Raw genomic sequence first — 27,977 nt, 5'->3', positions numbered from 1 at the left:
AATCCTTTCTGCTCCAGTTTTGTGGGTGAGTTCATCTCATTCACATTCACGATTATGACTATTAACTGTATTTCCCTCTATCCTATGTTCTTCTGCTTGTTCTTTCTTTTTTATCCTGTCCTTTCTCTAAAGTCTATTTTGCTTCTTTTATCTCTCTTTTTCTTCTTTCTTTTGGTTTTTATTTCCTTTATCTGCCATCCTTTCATTACCCCTTCCTTTCCCTTATCTCTTTTCACTCCTCTTTCCTTCTTGGGTAAGATAGATTTCTGTTACCAATTGAGTGTGTGTGTGTGTGTGTGTGTGTGTGTCTATGTCTGTGTGTAAACACATATTTTGCCTCTTTGAACCAATTTAGATGTGAGTGAGGTATAAGCATTGCCTCTATTTTCCGCTCCACTGTAAAAAGCTCTCTGTTGCACCTCTTTTCTCGTGAGATACTTTTCCTCAATCTTCCTCTCTCTTTCCCCTTCTCCCAGGGCATCCCTCTTTCTCATTTGCCTATTTAAAAAATACATAAAACCTCAACATTTAATTTTTTCTTTGGAAGACTGCCTCCCCCCCAAAAAAGGACTCAAGGAAGTAGAAGATGTCATTGCCATGGTATGGTGGAGCAAACACCAGCTTTAGAGTCAGAGTACCTGGGTGCAAATCCTACTTTTGACCCTACATATCTGTCCTGAAACAAGTGAGCCTCAGATTCCTTATCTATGCAATGGTGAGATTAGAATCACTGATCTCTGAGGTTCCCTCCAGGTCTAGATCTATGATCCTATGAAAATCTCACTAAGCATTTGACAAAGCAATATTTTATAGACCTCTAGATCTATGATCCTATGAAAATCTCACTAAGCATTTGACAAAGTAATATTTTATAGACCTCTTTAAGAATCCTTGGAGAAGCCAAAAAGCCTGGATGAGGTCATGGTGTTCTTTCATTATGCAATGAATTAAGTGTCAGAAAGATATGTGAAGATTTATGAAAAAGCAAGCTAGAGAAATAGAAGGAAAATTTAAAAATAACTTTTTAAAAAGTATCTCAGGAGCTTTCCAATCATTAGTATACTTAAAATTTGGTAGATATTTCATGGAAGAATTAGAGAAAAATAAAATCATTTTTTTCACAGTTTACCATTGTCTTTGTAAGATAACCAAATTTTTCTCCATTTATTTTATGCTTTCCCTGTTTACTTAAATTTTGTGATAACATCCTTTGGATCAAAACATGAAAAGAGCCTTTATTCCCTCCCTCTCCCTTCTCCAATCACTTGAGAATCATATATTACATATATGCAATCTCAGCACCTTCCAAAGTAATGTTTTAAAAATCAATGTTTCAAGAAAAGACACACAGAGATAGCTAGCCTATACAGATGGAGACTCCATTTGAAACCTTTGACATTTAATTTCTCTTGCATGGAGTAATCAAATGTTAATTAGATCACTTGACCCAGGACACTTTTAAAAAGATCTGCCTGACCCAAAGCCTTTATTGTAGAGTCATCTCTCTGGCACTCAACTCTTCATTTTCATCTCATATTTTGGAAGGAGATAAACTTTGAAGTTCAGCAAGCTAGTTGGGGGATGTTGTCACCATTCATGATCTGCGTTTATGGCTTCAGATCAACAGTGTATGGAGGGGAAAATTTAGCCAAGCTTTGGCTGAAATTGAACTTGTCTCATTTTTTAGCTTTTGGATTTTTTTCACATGTGGTTCTCAAAGTTTCTTTGGCCAAGAACCTAAGGTTGTTTTTTTTACACTTTCATTTTCTCTACATAGTTTTCATCTCTTCATCCATCTTTATTACCTGAGTTGATCAAGATGCTGAAGCATAAGTGAGGTAAAATTTAGGATCCCTTAGGAGGTCTGAAAGACACTCAGCTTGCCCTAAAAAAGAGACTTGCAAAGTCATCTTATTTCCCAGAACCTCCTTTTTGATCCACTATAGACTTTTATCAGAAAGCAACAGGAAAGGAATGGTAAAGAATTGTATTTTCTGATGGGGGTGCATCAGGCTGAAATGGTGCTCCCTTGCCAAAGAAAGACCTATATTTGGTGAAAATTTCTTCAACATATGGGAATTTCAATATATGGGAACAAACTATCTCATTTGTGTAGTACTTCTAAGTTTTCAAAGAGCCAGCATAGAATAACTGGTAGAGAATTTGTGTCAGACTTGGGAAGACCAGAGTTTTAAATCCGGCCCTTTGGAGAAGTCTGCATGGTTCCAGGAAGTGCTGGGAGGAGTGGTTTTGCATCCACTAAATATTACCTTTGAGACTCTGGACAAGACTTAACCTTTCAGCATTTCAGACAGCTTTCTAAGGCTATAACTCACAAAACAGGTACCAATCTGCATTGCTATAGTGAATCTTATGGGACTAGGACATTAATAGGATGGTATGGCATGACATAAGTTTAACAAGTGTGCCTCTAAGATGAATAAATGGATCTCCAGAGGAAAAGGATTATTATCTTCCTTTATGTTTGCTTGGCATTGCTTCTTAAGTGGGGTTTATGATGATAAACATAATCTAAACATTTATGTAAACTAAGCCAATTGTTTCTTTGAACTGTAGGAAAAGCACTGGACTTGGATTCAAGCAGATTTGGGCTCAAAATCTGCCTCTGACAGTTATTCCTGCATGGCTATGGGCAATTGTGTTACCAGCCTTACGCCTATTTCCTCATCGTTCAAAAATAGTGATGTAATTTCTGAAATATTTATCTGTAAGAGTTGTTGTGAGGATCAAACAAAATAGCATATAAGTACTTTGTAAACTTTAAATCACTATTTAAATGTCAGCTATGGTCATTTTCTACAGCTCTTTCTGCCAGTGGCTTATCTTGCAAAAATGTCTTTGGTCACTTAGGACTAATTTATTCCTTCCTCAAGTACTTATGTGGGATGGTTATTGAGAAAATTCAAACCAATCTGTCTTCTTTTGCCATTTTTATCTATACTTTTTCTACAATATTAACTAATGATATACGGACAATCCCAGCTCTCATTACTTTGCATGTTTAAGATAATTAAATTTTATTAACTATTAGGATCCTACATGAAATAGCAATTTCAGCTTAATTGGAATTCATTCTTTTAGTACATAGTATTAGAGAGATTTAAGCATTAGGATGTGCTAACCTTCACAATTAGGCTTCAAGTGCAGAGTCAGAAGCATTTCCTATTGATATAATATCTCAGGGCTGTAATTAACTGGAAAGGGTGAAACTTGTAACCAGAGTCACAATAACTGGTTTGACAGATTGAATAAAGAAGCCTTTAACCTTTGCCTTTAGGCTGCTGTATTGTTTAAGTACTGTAATTTTTTTTTACAAGATGCTCTTTTTTTTTGATTTGAGGATTTGGTTTATCAGTGACTTTTTGTTATATTTATTATATTAATCTTCTTATTGCAATTGCAGCACACTTGCTCAGCAGGGGAGGGCAATTTATATATTCTAATTTCAAATTAGAGAGACCACAAATTAGGAGAATAAATTTACTTTATGCTTTAAACATGGATGTTCACATTTCTACTTCTATATGTCATCTTTTATTCCTTCCACACACATACATGCACATGTTACATGAAAGAATTGTCTGCTTCTATCCTGTCAAAGCAGGAAGTGGTTGTTTGGGATATTCCTTGGGGACTGGTAAGGCCATTAGATTTACCCTTTTTAATGGATTTTTCCATTTAAAATCTGATATTCCATCTTGCATAATTTGCCAATAGAGTAATATGGATGAACGTGAAATGAAACATTTTAAATGATAAAATTTAAATTAATATAAGGTGGTGTTGGAATTATACTGTATAAAGATATTGTTAGCAATCTTTTCATAGAATAATTTAAAAATATACAAGAAAAAATTGAAATCTAATTCTCTTCAGTAAGATATATTATATTTTGATGTCTAAGTACCCAGTGATGTTATAAATACACACCAATGGAGTTAATGTTATAAGCAGGATATAACTATATATGAATTAAACTTTATTGTAAAGGATAGCCCATTGTTAACTAAGACCCAGTTCCTTCATTATTAGTATGACAGCATATTAAGTTAGCAAGACATTTTTATATTCATTTATATTTATAGAAATTCAAGCACTTATCCATCAGAGAAAATGCTAGCAAAGAAAATGAAGATGGAAGACTTTTTAATTCAAGCAAGTTCAAATTAACCACAGATGCAGAACCATAAGTGACAAATTTCTTAACTATTCTTCGTTGTCAGTCTTGTTCTTATGTCTGGACACATACTAACTGGAATCTTAATATAAAGCCACTTGATAAAACTGGAATATATAATAAGGTCAATATGCTTTAGACTCCATGGGGGCATCAATGTGTACGAAGGAGGCAGGTGAGCTTGTTATTAGTTATCCTGGAAGGATCTCATTATATCAGTTACACCTGTGGTGCAGACCCTTATAACACTCTTTAAATGTGTATACAAACACAACTACATGGTGATTATACTAATGCCTAATGATGAGTTCTCAACATCAGACATTAGTATTTTTCTTTCTCAATTATAAGACCTTAAATAGGATTTTTTTTTTGTTAAAAATATTAACTCCAACCACACCTACAAGAATTATTTTGACTGTAAACATGCTTTATCTAGCAGATAAAACAGATAGCCATCTGCTGTGAAGTCTCAAGAGAGACGACTGAATATCCAAAGTCAATATGTCACCAGCAGATTTGCAATAATGGATGCTTACAGCAGCAGGTTTATGTAAACTAAAGGAATATCCTATGATGGCAAATCACTTAGATGAAAGAGATGCACATCTAGAATCACATGTCTGGTCTAGCTTTGGGTAAAGATAAAAACTAATCAAAGGGGCCATTTTTTTTCATTTAGGCACATAGTATTCATAGTCGTCTATGCTGTGGTACAGTATTTAGAAATCTGTTTTAATAACAAATCAAACTTTGTGTATGTGAACCATTCTTTTTTGAGTGTGCATTTTTATATGAGTCAATCATACGTTAAATAAAATGTCCAATGTCATTTTAAAGGCAAAGAAGTATTTATTAAAAACACAGAAGCATCAATTAACTGGAAAATATAAGTAACATATATTAATTTTTTTAAAAAGAGAAGAAAGAAGGGAAATAAATAAAAATTGTAATAGTATACTGAATACCTCAAAATGTCTGTGAAGAAAATACAATTACAATACAGAGTGCGTTAATTCCTTTTGTACATATGAAATACCTCTATAGAGGTCAGAAAGTTAAACTCTTAGGTTTCAAAGCTTTTAGATGTGAAAGCCTTCAGTTAAACTTGTCATTTTAATCATTTTTTTTTCAATTTGGCCTTACCAAACAATCTTTTGTATGTTTAAAAAACTGAAGATTCCCTTAGCAAATTTTTTTCAAGACAACCTAAACTGTGTTTGGAGGATTCATAAGCCAGGCATAGTGTTTATTATTCCACGTTTCCATAAACAGTTTATCTGTATGGTCAAGGTATTGTTATCACTCTGGTTTTGAAGTTTCATCATGGTCTTGTGACCTTTCGGAGAGAAATTTATAACGTACATCAAAGTGTGTTATAAACAGAGCGAATTTCTTCAAGTAAGAGTCACAGCCACTTTGTTGTTTCAGTTGAACATGTGGTTATGGTTTATATTCGAAGACTCAGATTACCATAGCTCAGTGCTGATGAAAAACTGTGCCACTGTTTGCATAAGAGGGAACCTCACATCTGCACGTGAGACTTGCACACGAAGGAGATTGTGATGGATCTCGCCCATGCGTGAGCTTCAGTTTTGTGAGTAGGGTTAGATTCACACTGCTCGCATCCCCATCACAGAACCCTCCATTGAAACCTATGAGGAGCTTAAACAAATCCGGTTTACCTCTAGAGTGTTTTAGAGTCACTGATTATGATAATGATTGCTTTATCAATAGTGCAATTTTTTTTTAAAGTGGAGTTTACTGATGAGTTAACATTGGCCTCTAATTTTGCTAGAAAGTAGGCAAAAACAGTGTAGTATAACAAAGAATACTGGAATTGGACTTGAGAAAATGACTTCCAGCCCTAATTCCTATCATTGACTAGTGATGTGACCTCAAAAGTCACTTAACTAATGGCTTTCAGCTTCCTTACTTTTAATAGTAAGTACGAAGTCTGATTAGGTGATCAACATGGTCCTTTATTTCAGCTATCCAATATTTGATCAGTATATATTCCTGGTAGCTAGGGGATCTTTTATGTCATGGTGCCTCTCTTCCTCTCTGTCTTTATCTCTTTGTGTCTTTCACTGTCACTTTCTCTTTCTCTCTGTTTCTTTGTCTCTCTTTCTCTGCCTCTCTTTGTCTCTGATCTCCCTCTCTTTCTTCCCACCTTATACCCCCACACAAAGGTACTTTCACCTCTATCCCAAACCAGTTTTCCCACTGCTAGGTTGAATTCCAAGGGGAAAGCTGACTGTTTCTTCCCCAGGGTGCTTTGTTGTTTCTGTTCAGTCATTTCTGACTCTTTGTGATTCTGTTTGGGATTTTCTTGGCAAAGATACTGGAGTGGTTTGCCATTTCCTTCTACAGCTCATCCTACAGATGAGGCAAACAGAGATAAGCGACTTGCTCAGGGTTAATAGCAACTAAGTGTCTGAAGCTAGATTTGAACTCAGGGAGATGAGTCTTCCTGGTTCCAATCTCAGTGCTCTACTGTGACACCTGTTCTAGGGCCAACCCTGAAGCAGTGAGGGGGGTCTTTTTTAACCTATTATTTTCTTTTTTAAAAAATACCTTTTAGTTGATGAATTTAAATCACATTAAGCATATAGAAAAAGTATAGTCTCTTTGGAAGTGCTCAAGCACGTGTACAAGAGAGTCATGGGAACCGCATGTAGATGGTGGGGATAAGTGGAAAGCTGATTCACAAAGATTTATGGCATGGCAGATTTCTCCTTTCTCTAGGTGGAGCTATTACATGTCAGTTTTAGAAGTAAGCACCCCATTTTTAAGTCTGAAAGGCACATGAAGTATACCATAAGGCAATTTAGCATGTTCATTGATAATATATTTCCTGTCATATTTGAAAAGAACTTGGAAACTTTAAACAAACACAAGGCTAGAGAAGAAAGGGAGATCTTGCTACAGGATTTTGCTTGTTTGTTGTTGTTTACTCATTTTAAGTTGGGTCCGACTCTCTGTGTCCCCATTTGGGGTTTTCTTGGCAAAGATACCAGAATGATCTGACATTCCTTCTGATTTTACAGATGAGAAAACTGAGGCAAACAGGGTCAAGTGAGTTGCCCAGGATCACACAGCCAGTGAGTGTCAGAGGCCAGGTTTGAAATCAGGAAGCTGAGTCTTCCTTACTCCAGGCCCAGCACTATATCTGATGTACCATCTAACTGTTCCACTAACAGGCTTAACATCACATTAAAGTCTCTGAAATTGGAAGACAGGGTGATATAAGGGTGAAGTATGTGTGTGTGAGTGCGTGCATGCGTATTTGTGTTGAACTATACGATACCTCAGATGAGCCGTAGTACTGAAGTAATAATGGGAATAGAGACTTTATGTTCTAAGAGACTGCAGATATTGAAGTGGGAATACAAGGGGCATGTGTTCAATAGGTGAATTTAATATAGACAAGAACTACTTATTTATATACACAGAAGAATTTTAAGCCTTTTTTTTCCCTGAAGAATTAAGGAACTCAAATTTTTTAAGAAGCTCAAAAGAAGGGAAAGTATTAAATTAACCTTTACAAACCATGGATATTATTACTAAAAGAAGACAACCATAACTACTGTTCCATATCCCCACTTTATCTCCAGAAAATGTTTATGAGAATGTTCTGTGTGTGTGTGTATGTGTGTGTATATATATATATATATATATGGTTATTCTCAAGGTAATTACATCTTCATAGCAGAGACCAGGGGTGGGGAACCTTGGGCCTAGAGGCCACCTGTGAAGTTTGGATTCAGTGAAAGGGCCTCACTGGAGGGCCTAGAGGGCCACATGTGGCCTTGAGGCCGCAGGTTCCCCACACCTAGTATAGACAACATGTGAATCCATAGTGATAATACATTGCTTGATTATATATAAAATCTTTTGACCTGATAAACTAGAGGGTTAAAGGCTCTTTTTCAAACAAGTGACTCTAAAGCATATGTTAAGATCATGCAAACGGAGTGAAAACTGTGTCCACCGATTTTATTATCAATAATCAAGGTGAGATAGCACATCTACCTCAAACTAAGGGACTTGGAACCACCGCCAATTGTAGACAAACATCTTCATGGATATTCTGCCTTCATAAAATTCAGACAGACAGACATATACAAACACACACACACACACACACACACACACACACACACACAAACAACATATCTTCAAGCTACAGCCCCAAAGCTTTCCCCATACTATTCTCCTCCAATTTCAAGCCCCCATCTCTGCCATGGGATGGGGATATTTTACAGGCTCTCATTTTAAGGCAGTGGATAGAGTTAAGTCTTCAGGCCTTATTGGGAGACACTGAATTATAGGGAAGGCTTCCTCCAACTTCTCTAACTATCCCCCCACCACGCATCCTCCCACAAAAAAACAAACCAAAAAAACGCAACCTCCCCAAAACTGTCCATAACCTCTTGCTTCAACTTTTTTTTCTCGTATAATAAACCTTTTTAGAAAACAAAAGAAAAACTGCTCACCAAAGGTATTTCTTGCTATCACCGGGGATATTTTTTGCCCAATTTAAATAGGAGGGGCCTATCTTATAGACTGTGGTGTAGTATAGATGCTTTTCTTTATAGGTGATTGTATACAGATTACACCAGGTGTTCCACTTTAGGATAAGGAGGAATATTAGGAAGTTTTTCCTTGTATCAAACACAAATCTGCCTCCCTGAAAACTTCCACTTAATGCTCTGAATTTTCTCATCTGGGTTGTATCAGTAAGGCAAGATTCATGACCTGGAGGATGACCATGAATATGACTGAATGGTTCAGAATCACAAAGTATGAAAAACTCTCTGTGTAGAAGGCAGAGGAAGTATAACATTTATCTATACTCCAGAGGATCAAATCTGAGAACCAATACCCCCAATTCTATATAGTAGAAATTATATTCTAAAACCAGTAAGCGCACCTCAATGTAGCAACAAGGAAATTATAACACAGTATCATGGCAAGGAACCCTACTAGGGCCTTCCTTTAAATAATCATTCACGAATCCTAACTCTTCACTCAGCACTCTCTTCTGCAGCCCTGTCTACACTGACTCTCTCAAAGTCTGCTGTTCAGGGCCCTCTTGATGTGTGCTGCCTCAATGTCTTCTTCTCAGTTCTGCTGCTCTTAGTTCTGTCCCTCTTCACTTCTGGGCTTCTCACACTCTAGGTTCTCCTTATATATAGTTCTAGCCAGCTTCTGGCTAGAACTTAGGTCTCTGGTTGAATTCATGATTGACTAGAACTTAGTGCACATACCATTGTTTCTAGTTTTAGCAACTCTCCTTAGGGCCCTGAGGGCTTCATGCCCAAGTTGGCTTAGTACCTGGTAAGTAGAGGCTTTAGGCCTACTTACAAACAAAGATATAATCAAGCTTTCCCACCTAGCCCCACCTGAGGCCTATTGAGTGGGTGGGGAAGATCTCTCGTCCCATTAATACTACAAGGGGTCAGCCTCCTAGTGTGAAGAGATAAATCAGGATGAATTTGTTTAATGAATTTTCTTTCATTTCAACTTCAGGGGCCAATTTTATAAAATTAGCAGTATTCTGCTTTGCTAAAAACATCTGTTCTTCTTATTCATTTTTAGTTTTAAATAATGAATTATATGGAATCTTGTTTGAGGCATATCTTTGAAGAAACAGATGAAATACTCTTTCAACTGCATAATATATTTAAGATTCCTATGAGACTCATTTATGTTCTGCCATCTTTATTCTTTTCCTCGAGGTACGTTTGACTTTCTAGTTTGTAATGATCTGGAATTCTGGAATTGATATCATTCAGAGATTGTATATATATTATTTAGTTGAAAAACTTTTATAGATTTCCACCTCCTATATCTGACAATTTTTACTGAGTCCTCAAAAATGTATGTTCATGTTTATGCTATTAAGTCCCTCCCTTTCCCCTAAAAATAGTCCCGTATGAAAAATCCCTAAATAGCTTTCAGAGTCATCTCTTAGGTTGTCCTGGGTTTTAATAGGATTTAATTTTTAAAAGGCAGAGAAGCTAAGGGAAGAACATATCCAAATTAAACAAAGAAACTATTGAACCCAGCTATGCCTACAAGAAAAATAAATTGTTTCAAGTGAGACATGAGGTAACTTAATTCTAGATGACGAGACCAATATTTTTTAGTTCTTTGATTTGTCTCTATTGAGCTAAACATTTCATTTGAGTGTTTGCTTTTAATCAGTGAACAAATATGTATTGGGTACCTATTGTGTTCAAAGTATTGGGCTAGAAATTTTATTCACGGTTTAATTTTTAGTAAATATTTGAAAGATTTTTCATCAAGGAATAACAAAAAAACCCTTTAATTTTCTTTAAAATGTATTTGTCCGAAGGTGTTTTGGTATTTTTATTGAATAAAATTATTCATGGATGTTATGTACCCATATATTATCGACTCTCAGGGTTGAAAGGAACTTTGTGCATCATGTTGTCCAAATAGTTTTTTTTTTTAATAAGAATTTGAATCTACAGCTATTATTCATTTAGTCACTCAGTATTAAACCTTTCTTAGTAACTAATACTATGCTCCAAGTATCTCTGCTCTTAAAGGATACACTGGTTGAAGGATGCAACATATACCTAGATCTATGTAAATACACTAACAACTGGAGGGTAATATGAGGCAAAAACTTTGCATAGACTGTGGCACTTGAATTGAGCCTTAATGGAAATTAAGGATTCTAAGAGACTATGAGGAGGAGATAATGCATTCCAGCCATGAATAACAATCTTTGCAAAGGAATAAGAACAGATGTGGAATGTCAGGTTCTGGGAGGTTAGTGGATCTGTTTGCTAAAACCTAAAATGTTAATTAATATGAAATTAGAAACTGCTTAGGTATGAAGTGGGGCAAACAGGAAAGAGTCAAAAATGTTTCAGATGTTCTCAAATGGGATGATTGGAAATATAATTGAGTTAGGGAAATTTGTAAAGGAAGGATTAGTGAGAAGACAGTTACATTTTGGACAGGCTGAATTTGGGATGCTGAGAGAATATCCATGTGGGGGTATTTGTCCAGTAGATTGTGGAAGATGCTGGACTGGCATTCATGAGATATTAGATTTTTTTTTAGTTTTGAAATTGTTGTTTATGTAAAGTCTCTGTGGACAAGGAAAGCGATTTCATTATTCCAGTGCATTGTAAGATATCTTTATTGCATATTTTTTTTTCTTTCTTGGTTTTTCCATTTCCTCAACTTAGGGCACTTAATAAGATTAAACACAGTTATATATAATTCCTTTATAAATGGCTATAAAACTTAGCTTTCCCTTTAAAAATATATTTTCTCAGTGAACAGTTTGCTATATAATTTCCTAGGTGAAAGCTATCTGGTTTTGGTGGCTTTAGTCAATGTGTTTACTGAAGAGAAATCAGTGACAAAATAACAGAATTTGTGTATTTGATTTATATGTTTTGCATTTATCTTCAAATCTAATGTATAATGATTTTGCAATATATACATACACATATATGTGTGTATATATGTATATGTACATATACATACATATATATGTATATGTGTGTATATATATATACATATATATATGCTGTATTTTCCTTAACTAGGCAATACAGTTTTGTGATTCATAATTGTCTATTATGGCAGAGCTCTGTGACAAAAGAGGAGGCAATGTGGTAGCTTAGTGGCAAGAACTGAAGTCTAAAGCACAGAGTGAACCATAAAAGCCATACAAGGAATGAAATAACTTGCAATCAAATTTTTCAGTCTAGAACAGAAATTAAATTGTCTACTTAGCCAAAGAAATTAAATCCCATACTATGCTAAAAGAAATCACATTTTCCTTTAAATATTAGTTCAGTTTCAAATGACAATAAAATATACAAAGTGTCATTTGGTGCCATCTTAAAAAGAACATTATTCTTTTCAGCCTAAACAAACACACAGTAGTTAATATATTCACTTGATATTTTATTAATGATAACATGTTAGACATAGTAACAAATTCAGTACATACTAATAACCAAAGTTCCTTATGAGCATCTGTAGTCCTTTTGAAAAACTGAATTCGTAAAGTTTCATCATGCACTAAATTATAAAAAAATGAGACATCCTTTAAAATAAGTGATATTTTTAAAAAAGATTGAGCCAGGACATATAGTATATATTTTATTTTTAAGTATACTAAAATGCCAAAAAGTTAATGTACTGATTATTCCAGTTGTCCCTGTTAAGGGAAGATTTGGTCGGAATATAACTCATGGCCTCAAAATACCTGAGAAGGTATATAGCTAAAAAATCAAAAACTCATTCTTCTTGAGTCCATGAAGGCAAACAGAATAATATATGATATTCTTCAACCCACATACAGGCAAAGCCTAAAATAAAAAAATAAAATAAAATAGTGTGCTTTAAGAAATCATGCCTTGAAATGAAACAACTGTTGAAGTTTATGAACATTGTCATGTCTTATAATCATTATCTTTTCACATCTTCACCTGCTTGGATCTGATCTTTTAGCCAGTCTATACCTTCTTGTAACCCTTCTCCCTTAAAAGCATCACTAGCACAAATATGCCATGGTTTATCTTTGATGTTTTCTAAAGACAGCAACTGGGACACTTTTACACATGTTAGCGCATCCCTAAGATCCATTTTGTTAGCAAAGAATAAAATGGGTATTCGGCGGTGCTTAATATCTGGATGATTCAAGAGAATATCAAGTTCTTCTTTGGCTACAACCATTCTTAATTTGTCACTGCTATCAATGACAAAAATAATGGCCTGGGCGTCTTTGTAATAATGTTCCCAAAGGTTTCTATATCTCTCTTGACCTGACATGTCAAACACTGTAAAAGACAAAGTGGCTATCTTGAATTTCTGTACACTGAATCCTATTGTTGGAACTATGTCTTGAGTTTGAGCATTGGGAGGTTTGAGTTTGTTAACGATGGTTGTTTTGCCGCTGTTATCCAGCCCAAGGCACAGGATATGGACTTCCTTCTTCTTCAGGCCGAGCAAGCCTGACAGCTTGTCCAACAATCCCATAATGATGATTCGAATTTTCACCAACCATCCGGGATTTACCACTAGGGGAGCGGGGCGGGAACGTTGCGCCTCTCCGATCAGGGGAAGGGGGACCCCCCTCCTCAGCTCTCAGGTGCTGTCCAACGGCATCTAAGAGGACTTGCCTGGCGGCCTGAGGGGTTCATCCACCCGAGTCAAGAGGGTTCGAAAAACCAAAGGTCCCAGAGTCTCTAGGGAGCTAGCCGAGGAGCTGGCATCACAGTAGGTGTAACCTAGGCAACCGTGGCCCCACCCCAGGGGCTGGGGCCCCACCCTCCCCAGGCTCTTCATTTGTGCTTCCTCTTAAGGGATTAGCTCTATCCCCTCTGCCCTGCCAAGGTTTGATGGAGAAGGTGCCCCCCCACCCCCACCCAGGGGCTTGATTGGTGGGTTGGACAGTGGAAAGATTGGATTTCATATATGTATCTGGGAACAAGTTCCATAGAGGAAAGTATTTAACCCATAGGAGCTGACATTTCATTCATAGAAAGTATAGAGAGTGTAGAAATGGATCGAGAACATAACCTTGAGGGGGGGGATACCTAATCATAATAATAATTGCTAGATATATCCCTTTATGTGCAGCTAGGTGGTGCAGTGGGTAGAGCACTGGGCCTGGAATCAAGAGCACCCAGGTCCAAATATGACCTCAGACATCAGCTGTGTGACCTTGGGCAAGTCACTTAACTCTGCCTCATTTCCTCATCTGTAAAATGAACTAGAGAAGCAAGTGGCAAATCACTCCAGCATCTCTGCCAGGAAGAACCAAAATGGCCTCCTGAAAAGTCAGACATGACTGAAAACAACTGAATAACAACCTATATCCCTTTAAAATATGCCAACCACTTTAATATGTGGTTCATTTGATCATCTTAAGATTCTGATGAAGTAGGTGCTGTGATTATTACTTTTTAAAGGGGGAGCCAATGCCAAGAGAGGATAAGTGACTTACCCAGGGTCACAGAGCTAATACGCATTTAAGGCGGAATTTGAACTTGGGACTGACTTTATGACTACAATTCTATTTTATTGTACATATTGAATCCTGATCCAGCAAAGGAGAAGGGGGAATGGGTTGGATAGAACCAGGAGAGAACGCTGTCATACAAGATAAATTGGGATATGATCTAGGCAGCTGTAGGGAAGCCAGGAGGACATTCTAAAGGGCAAGAGAACTAGCAACAGATATGGAACAAAAACAAACAGCAACAGGAACAAAACGTGCTTGAATTGCAGTGTGTGTCTTGGCTTGTCTTAACTGTCATTTTGGCTCAGGAGCTTTGTGTCAGGAAAGGGGAATATTTAATAATGACACAAGCTTCAGTGTGTCCTCTGATGAGTCCTAAGAAAATCTCCTTGATTTAGGGACCACTCATAACTTTGTAGTTTTACCTGAATGATTAGGCCGGAGGTTTCTAAATACTGACAAATGTTTCTAGGAGTCTAGTTGTGAAAATGGGAGGAGATACATGGAGATCATGTGAAGGAATAGCAAGGTTAAGAGATGGCTGGTTTTCGTTTTTGTCGGTTTTCAAACAGAGGATACTTGGACAAGTTCAGGGGCATCAGGGAAGGAGCTAGTAGGTAAAGAGACTGAAGGAGAGAGAAAAGAATGACTGAAGAGGCAAACTTGTGTAAGAGAAAGAAGGGAATGGAATAAGAGGGATAAGTATAGGGATTGGTGTTGCCTACATGACGCCTGCATATTCAGTAACTTGAACTGAACCGTTGTTGTTCTCCTCAGACAGTTATGATGGGCACAGGATAGAGTAGTCTTCACAGATCAAAGCCTACTTTTATTTAGGTACATTGGAAGGAACCCTGGCTCTGACTTCCAAAACTTTAGGTTCACATCCTGCTTCTGGTTCTTCCAGTCTTCATGACTGGGCAATTCACTTAACTTCCCTGGATCTAAAATGAAGAGGTTGGACTAGATGGCCTCATAAAGCCTATCAAGGTCTCACTCTATAATCTTCTTAACTTACCTTGTCCTACTTTGCAGGGTGTTTGGAGGTTACAGATGACATAATGATCCAACACTAGGACTAAGGAACTCACTACTTAAAAAGCAGAAATTCTACTTTGGCTACTGTTGTTTATTGGGCTGAAATGTCTATAGATGAAATGTCTATTATTCCTACCCACTGCTCCTTTTTTTGTCATCCTGGAACCAAGCCATTCTCCATACTCTATGGGTACCTTTCAGAAACTTCAAGACATTTATTGTATCCCCATTAACTCTACTTCAAATTGGACAGCTTCATTATCTTGAAACTGTCGTCCTGGGGCAGCTAGATGGAGCATTGGCCCTGGAGCCAGGAGGACTTGAGTTCAAATGTGACCTCAGGCTAGTTGTGTGACCTTGGGCAAGTCACTTAACCCAGTTGCCCTCCAAAAAACAAAACAAACAAAAAAACTATCTTCCTTTGGCATACTTTCCAGGGTCTTCATCAGCATATTAACATTCTCTAGATGTGCCTTTTCAAAAAATCATAGACCTAGAGTTCACCCCCCTCATTTTTACCCATGAGGCAGAGAAGTTAAACACTTTGCCCATATAGATAGTAAATAGTATGGATGAATTTTAAATTAAGATCCTTTGACTCCAAAGCTAAGACTTTTTCTATTTTACCATACTGCCTCCCAGGTTGTCAATATCCTTCCTAAAATATACTACCCAGAAATAAGTGCTTTCCCTAAGAAACCAGAGCAAAGTACTCTAGGACTCTAAATCTCCTTGTTCTGGACATTATAGTTTTACCAATAAAATCTACAATAAATTAATTTTGTGTATATATGTGACATAACACTGACTTATCTTGAATCACAAGAGTTGTAAGGTACCTCGGTGACCTTCTGGTGCAATTCATACACCAATAGAATGCTCACTACAATATAATTGACAACTGATTATCTTTCCTCTGCTTGAAGTCTTCTGAGGAGGGGGAATCCCCTGTCTCCTGAGGAGATCATTACACTTTGGGGCAGCTCTGTTGTGCAAATTTTCCTGACATCAAACTTGAATAAGCCTTTTTATGGCTTTCAGGGATTATCTTGTTTTGCCCTCAGAAGCCAAATCAAACAAGCCTACTTCCTATGCCAGACCTTCAAATTCTTGAACTCAGCTTTCATGGGTCCCTTCTCCACCAGTTATTTTATTACAAAGGGTGAAAATGCCCAGTTTCTTCAAATGATTCTCATATGACTTGGACTCAAGGACTTTCATGATCATGGTTGATTTCTTCTGGACATTCTTTAGCTTAATAATGCCTGTCTTGATTCTTGACACCCATAACTCAATATAGTACTCCAGATAAATTTGGATGAGGGAAGTCATTCCGCCTAATAGTTGATTTTTTTTTGTACCCAAGTCTGTTTCATTCTTAACTGAATTTCATCTTCATTAATGAAGCTCAATGATGCAGCCTATCAAGTTTCTCTTAGATCAGGGGTGGGGAACCTGCCTTAGATCCTGACTCTGTCATCTGGTATGTTAGCTCTGTGCCTTATGCATATTTGAGTTCCCTCTCCCTTAAAAATTGCATGTCTTTTTTCATGTTATATATTATCTAGCCAGGTTTATCCCATCCTTTACTTGTAGGTTTACTTTTTTTTAACCCAAGTGTAGAATTGCACTTTTCCACATTCAATTTCATGGTATGCCAAATAGTCTGTCATTTCAGGCTTTGATATCTTTTTGGGTCCTAAGTCTTTCATCATACATTTTAACCCCTGATCCCATGGTAAATAAAAATACAAATAAGACAAGTTGGCTTTCTATTTCTTCATCTACATGGTCAATAAAAATTTTAAAGTACCTGTGCCAAGGATAGCTATCAAGAGCCTCTTTTCTAGCTACCACTCTCCAGTTGACATAAATTCATCAATCACTAATCTTTGCTTACAGTTACTCAGCTACTCGATTGTTTTGGAAGCTAACTTATTCTCTCCATAACTCCCATATTGTCTACTCCAAAGTGGCAATGGAAGGACGAGCAACTACTTCTGAGAAGCAAAGCAAGGCCTTGATAAGTAAAGGAGGTGCTATCTAGACTTGGAAGGAAAATTTATAGCTGCCTTCACCATAGAGCTTTTCTACTTAAAAGTCAAACCACACCAGAGCAGGAAGCAGGGCATATTTCCAATCTAGCATGTGTTCAAGTTGTTTTGCTTTTGAGGGGAGTTATAACATAAAGGCCTCCTGTTTTAGAATTAGGCTTTCTTGGGGTTGTATATAAATATAAATTCCAGGGCAAGCAGGCTAGGCCCACAAATGGATCAGTTATACACACATCCTCACCAGCCTGAGTTTGACCTTTTTATTTTGGCAGGGGAAATAGGAGAAAGGGTTGAAAACATGCTTTGGTCCTGAGAGCATATGATAACCTTTTGTAAAACACTGGGGGCAATTCACACCTCATGAGAGTAATTCCATGACTCTAAAAACATACTTCTTATCCCTCAGTTTGAGGGCTAAAGTCATTGGTATTGCCAGAGAGGAAAAAAAAAGATGTTAGTCCACTAGACAACCTCACTATACAAATATGTTCATCTTTACTTGACAACTGATGTTTGTCGTATGTAAGTTACTCTCTTTTGATTCGGTCCTCAAACAACCGTATTGAAATATATACTACTGTACCATTATGAAAATTTTACCAATGAGGAAATTAAGTGATGTTCTTGGTAATTATGTGTCATGTGCTCCAGAAATAAAAATAATTTAGACTAAATGAAAGTTAATTAGAAGGACACAATAGCTAGGAAAAAAAGATCCATCATTCACTCTTTGATGCTGCCCATAGATTTGTTCTTTTGCACTAACAGAGATAATTAAGAACTGATGATATCATTTGAGTTGGGGGAAAAATAACATTTATATAAATATTCCCAAATCCCTCTATTAGAGAGAAGTGGTCTAAGTTGATTTCTATGTACAAAATAATTTGTGTAGATATGGCTTATGAAATCATCTATGTCATGATTTATTAGTTGCATTTATTTGTAACCTCATGCCATACAATTTACTGGATTAAATATATTTTAAAATAGAATATTAGGATTTTAAGCCTGGAGGGCACCTTTATGTTTGCCTGGTCCAACCCCTTTATTTTACAGGTGGCAGTACTAAGGCAGAGCGTGCAAGTGACACACATTCCTTAGTGTAGGACCTGTGACATGATCTCTACTTTATCCCTATTTTTACTGTATCGTTACTGATTACTAAAACAGCAAATAAAATTAACCCTGTTGTGGTCAAGTGTTTTTTTTTTGGTGGTTATTTACAAATGAGCACAGGAAATATTGAATTTTATATATAATTTTTAAGACAGTCACTCTTTGGCTAGACCATTGCTGTATGCCATAACTTGTTCTCTTCATTGTGGCACACATACCTCTCTAAAATGTAAATGAAATTTCTCAAGATATCAATTATCAAATTGAATAGCCACCAAATTGTATAAGTACTTTATTTCATGAAGTTTTGATTAAATGCTTTCTTATCCTCCCTGGGATAGAAAGGCTTCAGTCTTTAGTCAAACTCAGCAAGCTGCCACTACCACTATTAATTTCATGTGGTTTGGTGGGATTTTTTTCTCCTTTCACTTTCTCCATTTAAATTCACCTGCTGATTACTGCCTTTTAGTCCTACTAATCTGTTATTTCGACAATGAATAGTATGAGTCTAATCCTTCAGTTTTATTTCAATCCAGTTGCTGCTTCTGCTGTGAAACTGTGAATGTAGACAATTATTCCCCATGATTACCAAGATTAAAGCCACATGGAGCTGATGTTTGATTTGCCTTAACTGCTAGACAAAAACCCTGATTGTGTGTAGCAATCATGACATTAAATTTCTTAATCAATTGCATGTGCATATCTCCCCCTGTGTTGCCAAAAATTTCATCAAAGCTTATTTCTTCTATGCAACATATGAATTTGGAGGAAGTGCGAACAAAGGAAATATCAGATTTGCTCTCACAGACTCTAAAGCTACCTGTGTAGACACAAATTATTTATATTACGAAGGGAATCTCCAAATGTTCTCTCTCATTCTTTGGAAACAATGCCATAGAGTAAGATTGGCTAAAAAAAAAAAACTGCAGGTATTTCAGTATTTGAGGTTCCTTTGGAGGAACGTATGAGGCTGCCAGCTAACTAGAAACTTCACAGTGGTTTTCTTTTTTCTATGTTACTTTTGAATAAAGTTTCTACAGCAAACAGAGAACACCTAGGCAAAGAATTGATTTTGAGGAGCTTTTTCAAGAAAGCAAAAAGCCAAAACAAACAAAACCTAACTTTGGGTCCTAGAACTTAAATTGGTTATTTTAATTTATTTGTTTACAGCTGACTTATTATCCCACAGGAAAAATAACTAACTTTCCTTAGAGGAATGCTCTGACTAAGCCTGTCTATGTGGTGTTTTACAATTTAGAGAAACAGAACTTGAGCAATGCAATTTCTCTAAGGCTTTAAATTTCAAAATCTGGCTCAGGATGTTTTACCTCATTTATTTTCTCAGATATTGATTAAAAACAAGTGAACTTTGACCCTTGCAAATAACTTCATCCACACCCGTCACCAGACTCAAAAATGATTTAAGGTTCTGAAAAAGCCTCTGTAAGCAAATATAACCATATCTATGAGTTACTAATTAAGTTCCTACCAGGCAGAGGAAACTGTTGGATTGAAAATTCGTGACATTTTTCAAAGAATATCATGAGGCGTCCATGGATACTCATAACTTTTGACCACAAGTCCACACTCATCTTGAAGGCCAGAGCTGTTGGGAGACTAGCAGTGTGTTTGCTCTGTTTTTTTTTTTTTATTGATGTTCCACACTTGTTGGTGTACAGCCTTTCCTTGCAGATGTAGCAACAATGTTGCTAGAAGCTGCTATGGAGGTGAAAGACCAACAAGACCAACAACAAGAGCACACAGGAGGGCTGCTAGCATGGGTCCTTTGATGTGCTTTTCTAAGGAAAGCAACTTTAAGGGGCTAACGATCTTACTTTAATTAAACATACATATATCATTCATGTAGTTCAGGGGGAAAAGCCAGCACCCTGAACTTCAGAGCAAATACAAACAGAAATTACAAACAGAGAAAATATAAACAAAGCAAATAACACAGATCAACAGACAGGCTTTGTCTAATCAAGACATCACATACATAGTTACCAAAAAGAGAAGCACCAACATCTGGGTTTTTAAAGCCAGGGGGCTCTTAACAATGGCTACCCAGAGTCTCCTCTGGTCAAATCACATGACAGCCTTCCAGTGAATGCCCCAAAACAAAATGCCAACCTCAGATCTTATATACCCTTCTCAGGGTCAGAGGGTGTCACAACCATGGGACTCAAACCTATGTGAACCAGGCTTTCTTGTTTCTTAAGCAGGTCAAAGACTCGATTCAATCAAAGAAACAAAAGACAACAAAAAGTCCACTTTGGTTTCCATTACATTTGAAAGGCAAGACTCATCAAAGGTACTTGACTACCTTAGCATTCTAAAAGAGAAAACAGAAAAGGTCCCACCCTAATTACCATAACAGCAGAAGAGCTCATAAAAGGAGGGTTTATTATATTTGCCCTAGTATTACTACCTACATTCAGCAAAAGGTCAATGTATAAATTAATCATTTAGGTATCATTTAAGATTCTATACTTATGTATTTCTGGCAAAAGAACCAGGCTTTATAATTACAAAATATCTTTTTTTTTCCATAAAATTACATCTTCATTTGCGCAATTCATATAAATCTCTTAAGTACCTCAAACTAATCATCTTCCACCTAAACCTTTAAACTTTCCAGTTTCTGTTCAGGGTTCTCTAGTCACCCAGATTTGGAATCTTGCTTCTTTTTTCCCTTTCCTTCAAATTGCATTTCTAAATGGTTGCCAAATCTTACTACTTTTATGTCTTTTATCTAATTCTGACCTTCATCCCCTCTTTTCCTGGACTACTAGGCCAGCCTTCTTGGTCTTCCTCCTTCCATTCATCCTTTCTAATTGATCCTTGACACAACAACCAAAAAAGCATCCCTGAGGCCCAGGTCTCTTTATGTATTTCTCTACTGAGAAATATTATAGTCTTGTAGATCTAGAACTTTAACGAATCATAAAACTCATTTAGTCTTTCACCTTCACTTGACAAAACATGCCTAGAGGAATTGAGTGCCTTGTACAAGGTACAAACTAGAGCAGGATTTGAATTCATATCTCGCAATTCCAAGTGCAACACATTCCGTTGTACTTCACTTCCTCCCTCAATGATTACTCATTACCTAAAGAATTTTTTTTTTTTAAATAAAAAGTTCTGTTATCCTGGCATTTAAAACCTACCACAAGCATATCCCAACACCTTTCCAGGCTTTTTTCATACTATTCCACTTCATGAACTCTGTGCTTAGGTAGTCTGAATGATTTCTAAGGTCCCTTAGAACTCTAAATCTAAGATCCTATGATCTTATTATCCTGGTTGTTAAATGAATGACTTTTTATTTTGGTGTCTATTTTTAATTTCTGCCTATATGATTTGTGTGGACTTTTGGTGATTTTATCCATGTATAATTGGTTTAAAAATGTAAATCAACAATACTTAATTTAATGTAGCAGGTACACGCAATACTGGGGAAAAGCCTATTGGAATTTTTTTCCCATATAAGGTTGTTAGGAACTTTAAAATGTTAAAATTATTGTAGTATAAAATCTTCTAAATTAGCTCAGCTTCCCCATTATAATGTGTTATGTTAAATTCATTTGTGCCAAGACTTGACACAAATACAGTAAACATCTTGATGAAAAATACAATAGGCATTACAGCAACAGGACACTAAACGTAAATGATAATTTAGTTTGGATGAATAATGTATAGCTCAGTTACATTAAAAACACTTTAACAATGTTGAATTTCTAATTGAAGCAAACAATTTAACCTTTAACTTGAGTCCATATTCAAGTTAATTCATATTCAATGCATCACTATCAAGAGATATTTTTATCCTCTCTCTGACATAATGTCCAACTATAATACCTCTTGTCTCACACCTAATAAATTATCTGCTGTTATATTTTAAAAGTTGTGAAAGAGTTAATTTTGGAAACATTTAATATGCAAAACACCTCCTCTGTTAGATTCAGTTTTCTTATCAATGCTGTTTCAAACATGAGAGGCTGCATTGGGGTCATGATTGTGGTATGAGATGTAAAATAGAGGTGAGACTGGTAGAGGGAATATATGAAACATTTTTAAAATTAGAAGAAAAAAATTCAGCCTGATTTGGATGTTGAGTAGATTGAAAATGGTTTTCATTTCCTTATCTCTGGGTTAGAAAAAAAAATACTATTTTTGGCACATGAAATAGAAATCATAATCCTAAGAAGACTTCAATTCTCCAACTCAATAGTTGTAGGAGACCAAAGCATGAGACAGAATCCCAGAAAGGATGACTTAGCAAATCTGATCTCTCCTATAGGCGTAAGTGAGAAAGCTGAATATCTATTTTAGTACTACTTAAATAAAGAAAGTTTAGTGGTGATGATTTCGTTATGTATGTTCTGTGTTTCTCATGGTATGCTTTGGATATGATCGGTATTAATCATAATCATACACCAAGAATTCTGGCATGATCGTTTTTCTAAAGCACTTCAAGTTTTACTGTGTTGGCACTGATGCAAACTGTAGCATGTCAGTAAAGTAATCCCAATGACTGATAGCAGCTGGACATTAAAGGTGACAGATGGCATCCTGTCATTTCTTTAGCAGCTGTTGGTACATGGCTGAATGTCAACACCATTGTGATGTAATTAGCACATTCTCTTGAGTCCAGTCTGGTGGGACCCTAAAGGCAATTCCTATCAGACTACTAGGACATGTAATTCAGGAAAGGGTGGAGAAAGGGGAGATTTTTGAGATCTGAAGCATATGTCTCTTCACCGAATACTTCTGTGGTTATTGACAACTGTATTCACACTGTGTAAGAATAAATGTTTAGCCTTGGCCAGATCAAGGTGTGATTTTTTTTTAAGACATGTTTAAGACTTGTAAAACTAGGTTAGTTAGTGATTATAAATTGTTGCTATATTGTGTGCTTTAACCCAGGATAGAAATCTAAAATGTAAAGGGAAATAGAATATATTTTAGTGGGTCAAGGGTATTTTAATAGATTTTTCATTATGCTAGGTAATTTTAACAATTTTATTGTTTTACATGCTGATATTGCAAATTATTACAAATCCACAATACTAAGCTTTAAAATGGATTTTAATTTTTCTTGAATCTTAACACAGCGAAAATACTGACATCTTTTGTTATGGATGTTAAATGAATAAATATAGATAATATTTTTGACCATATTGGTAATGGCATTGATAGTAAATTCCAAGACCTATTGTTTTTTTCTATATAGCCTTATGTTCAACCTTGTAGATTACTTGATATCTGGATACAAATATTCTGACTTGTATTTGTAGAATATAAAATTTGTGACATGATTAGTAATTCCTTTGTTGCATCAGACTCTTGGTTTCATCTATGATTATGTTTTATCTTAATTTAATATCTTAGCTAAAATTTTATTTCCAACTGTACTCAAAACCAACTCAATTTGAAGTTCTGTGTAGGTATTTACTGACTTAAGAAAATTCACAATTTGAAAATCTAAACTTTGATAAATAAATGGTGATGATAGAGATAACCTTATGATAAAAAGTTACAAAATGATTCACTGGGGTATGTGTGTGAGTGTGTGTGTGTGTGTGTGTGTGTGTGTGTGTGTGATGTAAGTCCTTTCAAAATACTATTTTGATTATAAAAAAACATCAACATCCCCACTACTTTTCACAAAATGAGATACACTTATACTTTTTTTGTTTTTCATCTTCCAAAGAGAACTTACTGAACCATTATAAGTCCCTCCTATGTCTTATTCTTCATAATCTTTTTTTTCTCTTTAAATTTTCTCTTATAATGAAACTAGGCTACTCAGTATCCAAATTGAAGTCAAATAACTGGTATCAAATTTTATCATGAAAATAAAGAATAAAACTTTATGAATTTTATAAAAGTACAGATTACCTAGTCAACCACATGTTGATTGATTATGTACTAATTAAATAAGGTATTTATTTATTTATTTAGGGGTGGCAAAGAAATGTAATATTTTTACTTTGCCTTCCAAGAGCTTATAGTTTTCTCCCATGAGGTGCAAGCCAAGTTGGGTGCTGAAGCATAAATAGAATCAGAGGATCAGAAAGGTAGAGAGTTTGGAGAAGGCACATCAGGTTAGGAAGTTAACAAAAGCATACATACAGAATAGAAAGATGAGAGAGAGAGAGAAAGAGAGTGAGCCAATCAGTTATGTTATAGAGCAATTGGAGATAAAGCAGAAAGCAGACCAGATAAATGTGGATCAAATTGTGAAGGGTCTTGAGTGCCAGACTAGTAAATTTGGACCCTTATAAAGACAGTGGGTAGTCACTGAAGATTCCTGCGCAGAGTAACAGCTTAATTTTTTAATGAAGTCACTACTGCAGTGAACCAAAATTCTTTCTTTATTCCTTTCACCTTCTTCCTACACACATTGGTCCTTGTGACTAGTCTTTTTTGATAGGAGTTTCCAGATTTTTTTTTTTTGCTTTCTATTGCTATTAATACTGTCTATATGAACTAATGAATGATGTAATATCAACTTAGAAGGAAGAGAAACAGAAAACACAGGCTAGTTCATTAGAAACAAATATCAAATTACAGTCAGAAACCCATGCCCACGTTCGTGTGTGAACATAAATTAAAGTGTGGCCAGATTACATTTAGAGGTCCAGTGAAGTATGTATGAAAGAGGTCATTCAGCCAAAAATAATACCCATATGACTTCAAGCCAGGCCTTAGGTACACACTATGTAGGTGATCACCTATGTAGTGTTATTTGAGCCACTCCTAGAAAGGTTCTTTCTTTCCAAAAAAAAAAAAAGTTTCCTCATCAATGTACAACTGTGCCTGAAATTTCATCATCAGTATTTCATTCCTTTGGCTTCACCTGCTGGTGTGTACATTTCCAAAGTACAGATACTCATGACATAATGGAACAAACCACAGAATTTCTGATTTGGAATAAGAACATAGACATCATGTAGTTCAACTAGCCCCTAACAGTAACCCTTCTTCAACATCCTGGATAACTAGTCCTCCTGTGGCTTCTTAATTCTTTTTCTCCTGGGAATGTAAAGGCCTCCATAATCTGACCCCCATCTACTTTTCTAGTCTTGTTATTTCTCTTTATACCCTCTCTATTTCAGACAAACTGACTTAGTAGGTAGTTCTTACCTGTAGATGACATTTTTCTCCTATCTTTGAATTTTGGCACAGGCTGTCTTTGCCTCTGTCTATACAGTCCTTTCAAAAACATCTCAGGTGGCACCTTCTTTCCTGACCCCCTCTTCCTCTCAGTTGTTGGTGTTCTCATCTGTCTTAATGTACTTTGAGCGAAGTTCAGGATTCCAGGGTTTGGGGTGGGGTTGGGGGGAGGGACTAGCAATCTCCCTTGTGTGCTGTTTTTGTAGCAAGAGAGAAGAGTCTGAAGAGCGCATAGCGTAGCTCAGGTCAAGAACTTAGTCACAATCCTGGTTTTTAGGAGAAATGGGGGAGGATTGGGGCAAGGATAAGGGCCTGGTCTAGCCCTTTTGTTCCATGTTCCCTAAGCCATGGCTTAGAAAGTAAATGTGACTGACAAGGCCATTAGCACCAACACTGATCAATGGCTGATGATTTTCAAGGACAAAACTGGAGAGGGTAGGAGACATATAAAGATGATTTTTTAAAATATTTGCTAAATTGAATACAGGGTGAAGCAGGTTTACCTATCTAGGCTCTCCCATAAGCATGGTATTCTATTTTTCCCAATTTGAAGATCATTTTCACTGAAAGAAAAGTTTGAAATTGTTTAAGAAACAGAAGCTTAGAGGCAGAAGGGTATATAGCTATCATTTTAGGTCAACTAGGAATGAAGTTGGGTATGTCATCTGCTACATTTCCAACACTTGTTCATCTAGTCTTTACTTGAAAAACTGCAAGGATGAGGAATGTAGTATGTTCTATCACTCCCTCTCCCCTTCACCTCACACCTCCCACACACTACTTGCCAAGTCAAGTTTTTTCATCTCTAGGTTAAATTTTCTTAATTCTTTCTACTTATGTTCATATTTCATTGTTTCAAGCTTGCAAATTACTTTGCTTATAGCTTTTTTTAAAAAGCCACTGCCCTCCCCTTTTTTTCTCCAGAACTTGTTGAAATCCCCCGCTTTTTTCTGGGCTTTATCATCTTTGACATTTGAAAGGCTTTGTTTCATATTCAACCTCATTTACTTGTCTATGATTCCATCTTTGATGGAACTTATTTCATCCACGACTTTAAAAAAAAACAAACCTAAGTAAGGTGGTGAGTTTCTTATAAAACCAATTTGTCCCTCTTAACAGTTATAGCTTTTCTTTTTCAGAGTATTGAATGAGAGAGCAGGCAACATGAACTCTGTTTCCATTTCTAGAACTTGCTTGATATGTGAATCAGTCTCCGCCTCTGCGGACACAGCACTGGTCTGTTTGATTTCTAATGTACTAACTAGACCTAAAATTCTATTACCTTAATTATTTTTGAGGGGCATACATTATCGGAAGTTGGTAGTTTATGGCACATGAGCCAAATACAGCCTATCACCTGTTTTTGTATGGCATTGTAAGAGAAAACCATTCTTAGCTTGCCATCCTCTGCACTTAACTAATTCTCCCTAATGTGTTCATGACTTGTCCAGTCTATTGGGGGTACTTGTTTCCAGGGAGACAGAAAAGGTATAGAGAATTAGGAGAAGGGACTGAGGAGCGTCACTGAAGACAATTTGCCTATTTTCTGTTTTTACTTAGAGTTGAACTTTGGTTAAACACTAGGAGTTGAGAAGAAATCATATAAAGGAATATGTTCTATATTTCAGAACTGGTCTACAGACAAATAAGACATGGAGAACAAGTACAGCCTGTCTTATAATCAGCTATTCCTTTTCCTAGATACTAACATGCATATTTTCATTTGATTATGCTGGCTAATTACATTTAATTATGAACACTAATCTTTCATGTGATTGCTTTAAATGTTGCCAAATTTCAGTGAAAATAGCTGCCAAGTCATTCCACTTTGTTCATTCAAAATGATACAAAAAAACCCCTATACTGGCTTGTAAAGCCAACATTTTCTATAAAAACAGTACTTTTGGAGAATTTCCCTAAGGATCTTCATTAGTGGCTTATGTTTTAATAGTGGCACATTATTTAATTCAGTTATAATATATCATGATAGCCATCTAGTTATTATTCCGTTAATTGAACTAAGAACTGCTTATTAGGTGTTGCACAGCCTCTTATTGAATGTACACGTATATCTTTGATGTGTTTTGGTTTAATATGTAATAAATAAATTTTTATGGACTATAGAATTTTTGGAGAAGGAAATGACAAACCACTCCAATATCTTTGCCAAGAAAACCACAAATGCGGTCACAAAGAGTTGGACATAAGTAAAATGACTGAGGAACAACAACAACAACAGAATTTTTAAAGCTGGAAGACCTTTGGAATTCCTCGAATTCAGTCCCCACATTTAACAGAACAGAGCTAAAAATATTTATAAAATGAATACCTGGTATATGAAATTCTTTCTAGCAATGAAATATTG

The 27,977-nt window shown here is 36.1% G+C and overlaps 2 protein-coding genes across 2 annotated transcripts in view; one reads left to right on the top strand and one right to left on the bottom strand.

Annotated features, from left to right (window-relative positions):
* Positions 1-27,977, top strand: part of SEMA3C (semaphorin 3C) — a 191,763-nt gene that overhangs the window by 35,797 nt on the left and 127,989 nt on the right. The gene's annotated exons all lie outside the window — the stretch shown is intronic.
* On the bottom strand, positions 12,668-13,237 carry LOC118851562 (ADP-ribosylation factor-like protein 6). Its single transcript, XM_036761051.1, has one exon. The coding sequence runs from the start codon at positions 13,235-13,237 to the stop codon at positions 12,668-12,670; it is 570 nt and encodes a 189-aa protein (XP_036616946.1).

Source organism: Trichosurus vulpecula, chromosome 5 (genome assembly GCF_011100635.1).
Source record: "Trichosurus vulpecula isolate mTriVul1 chromosome 5, mTriVul1.pri, whole genome shotgun sequence".
In the NCBI taxonomy this organism is placed as follows: domain Eukaryota; kingdom Metazoa; phylum Chordata; class Mammalia; order Diprotodontia; family Phalangeridae; genus Trichosurus; species Trichosurus vulpecula.
The sequence above is the reverse complement of the archived record's forward strand: the minus strand, read 5'-3'. Positions and strand labels throughout refer to the sequence as shown.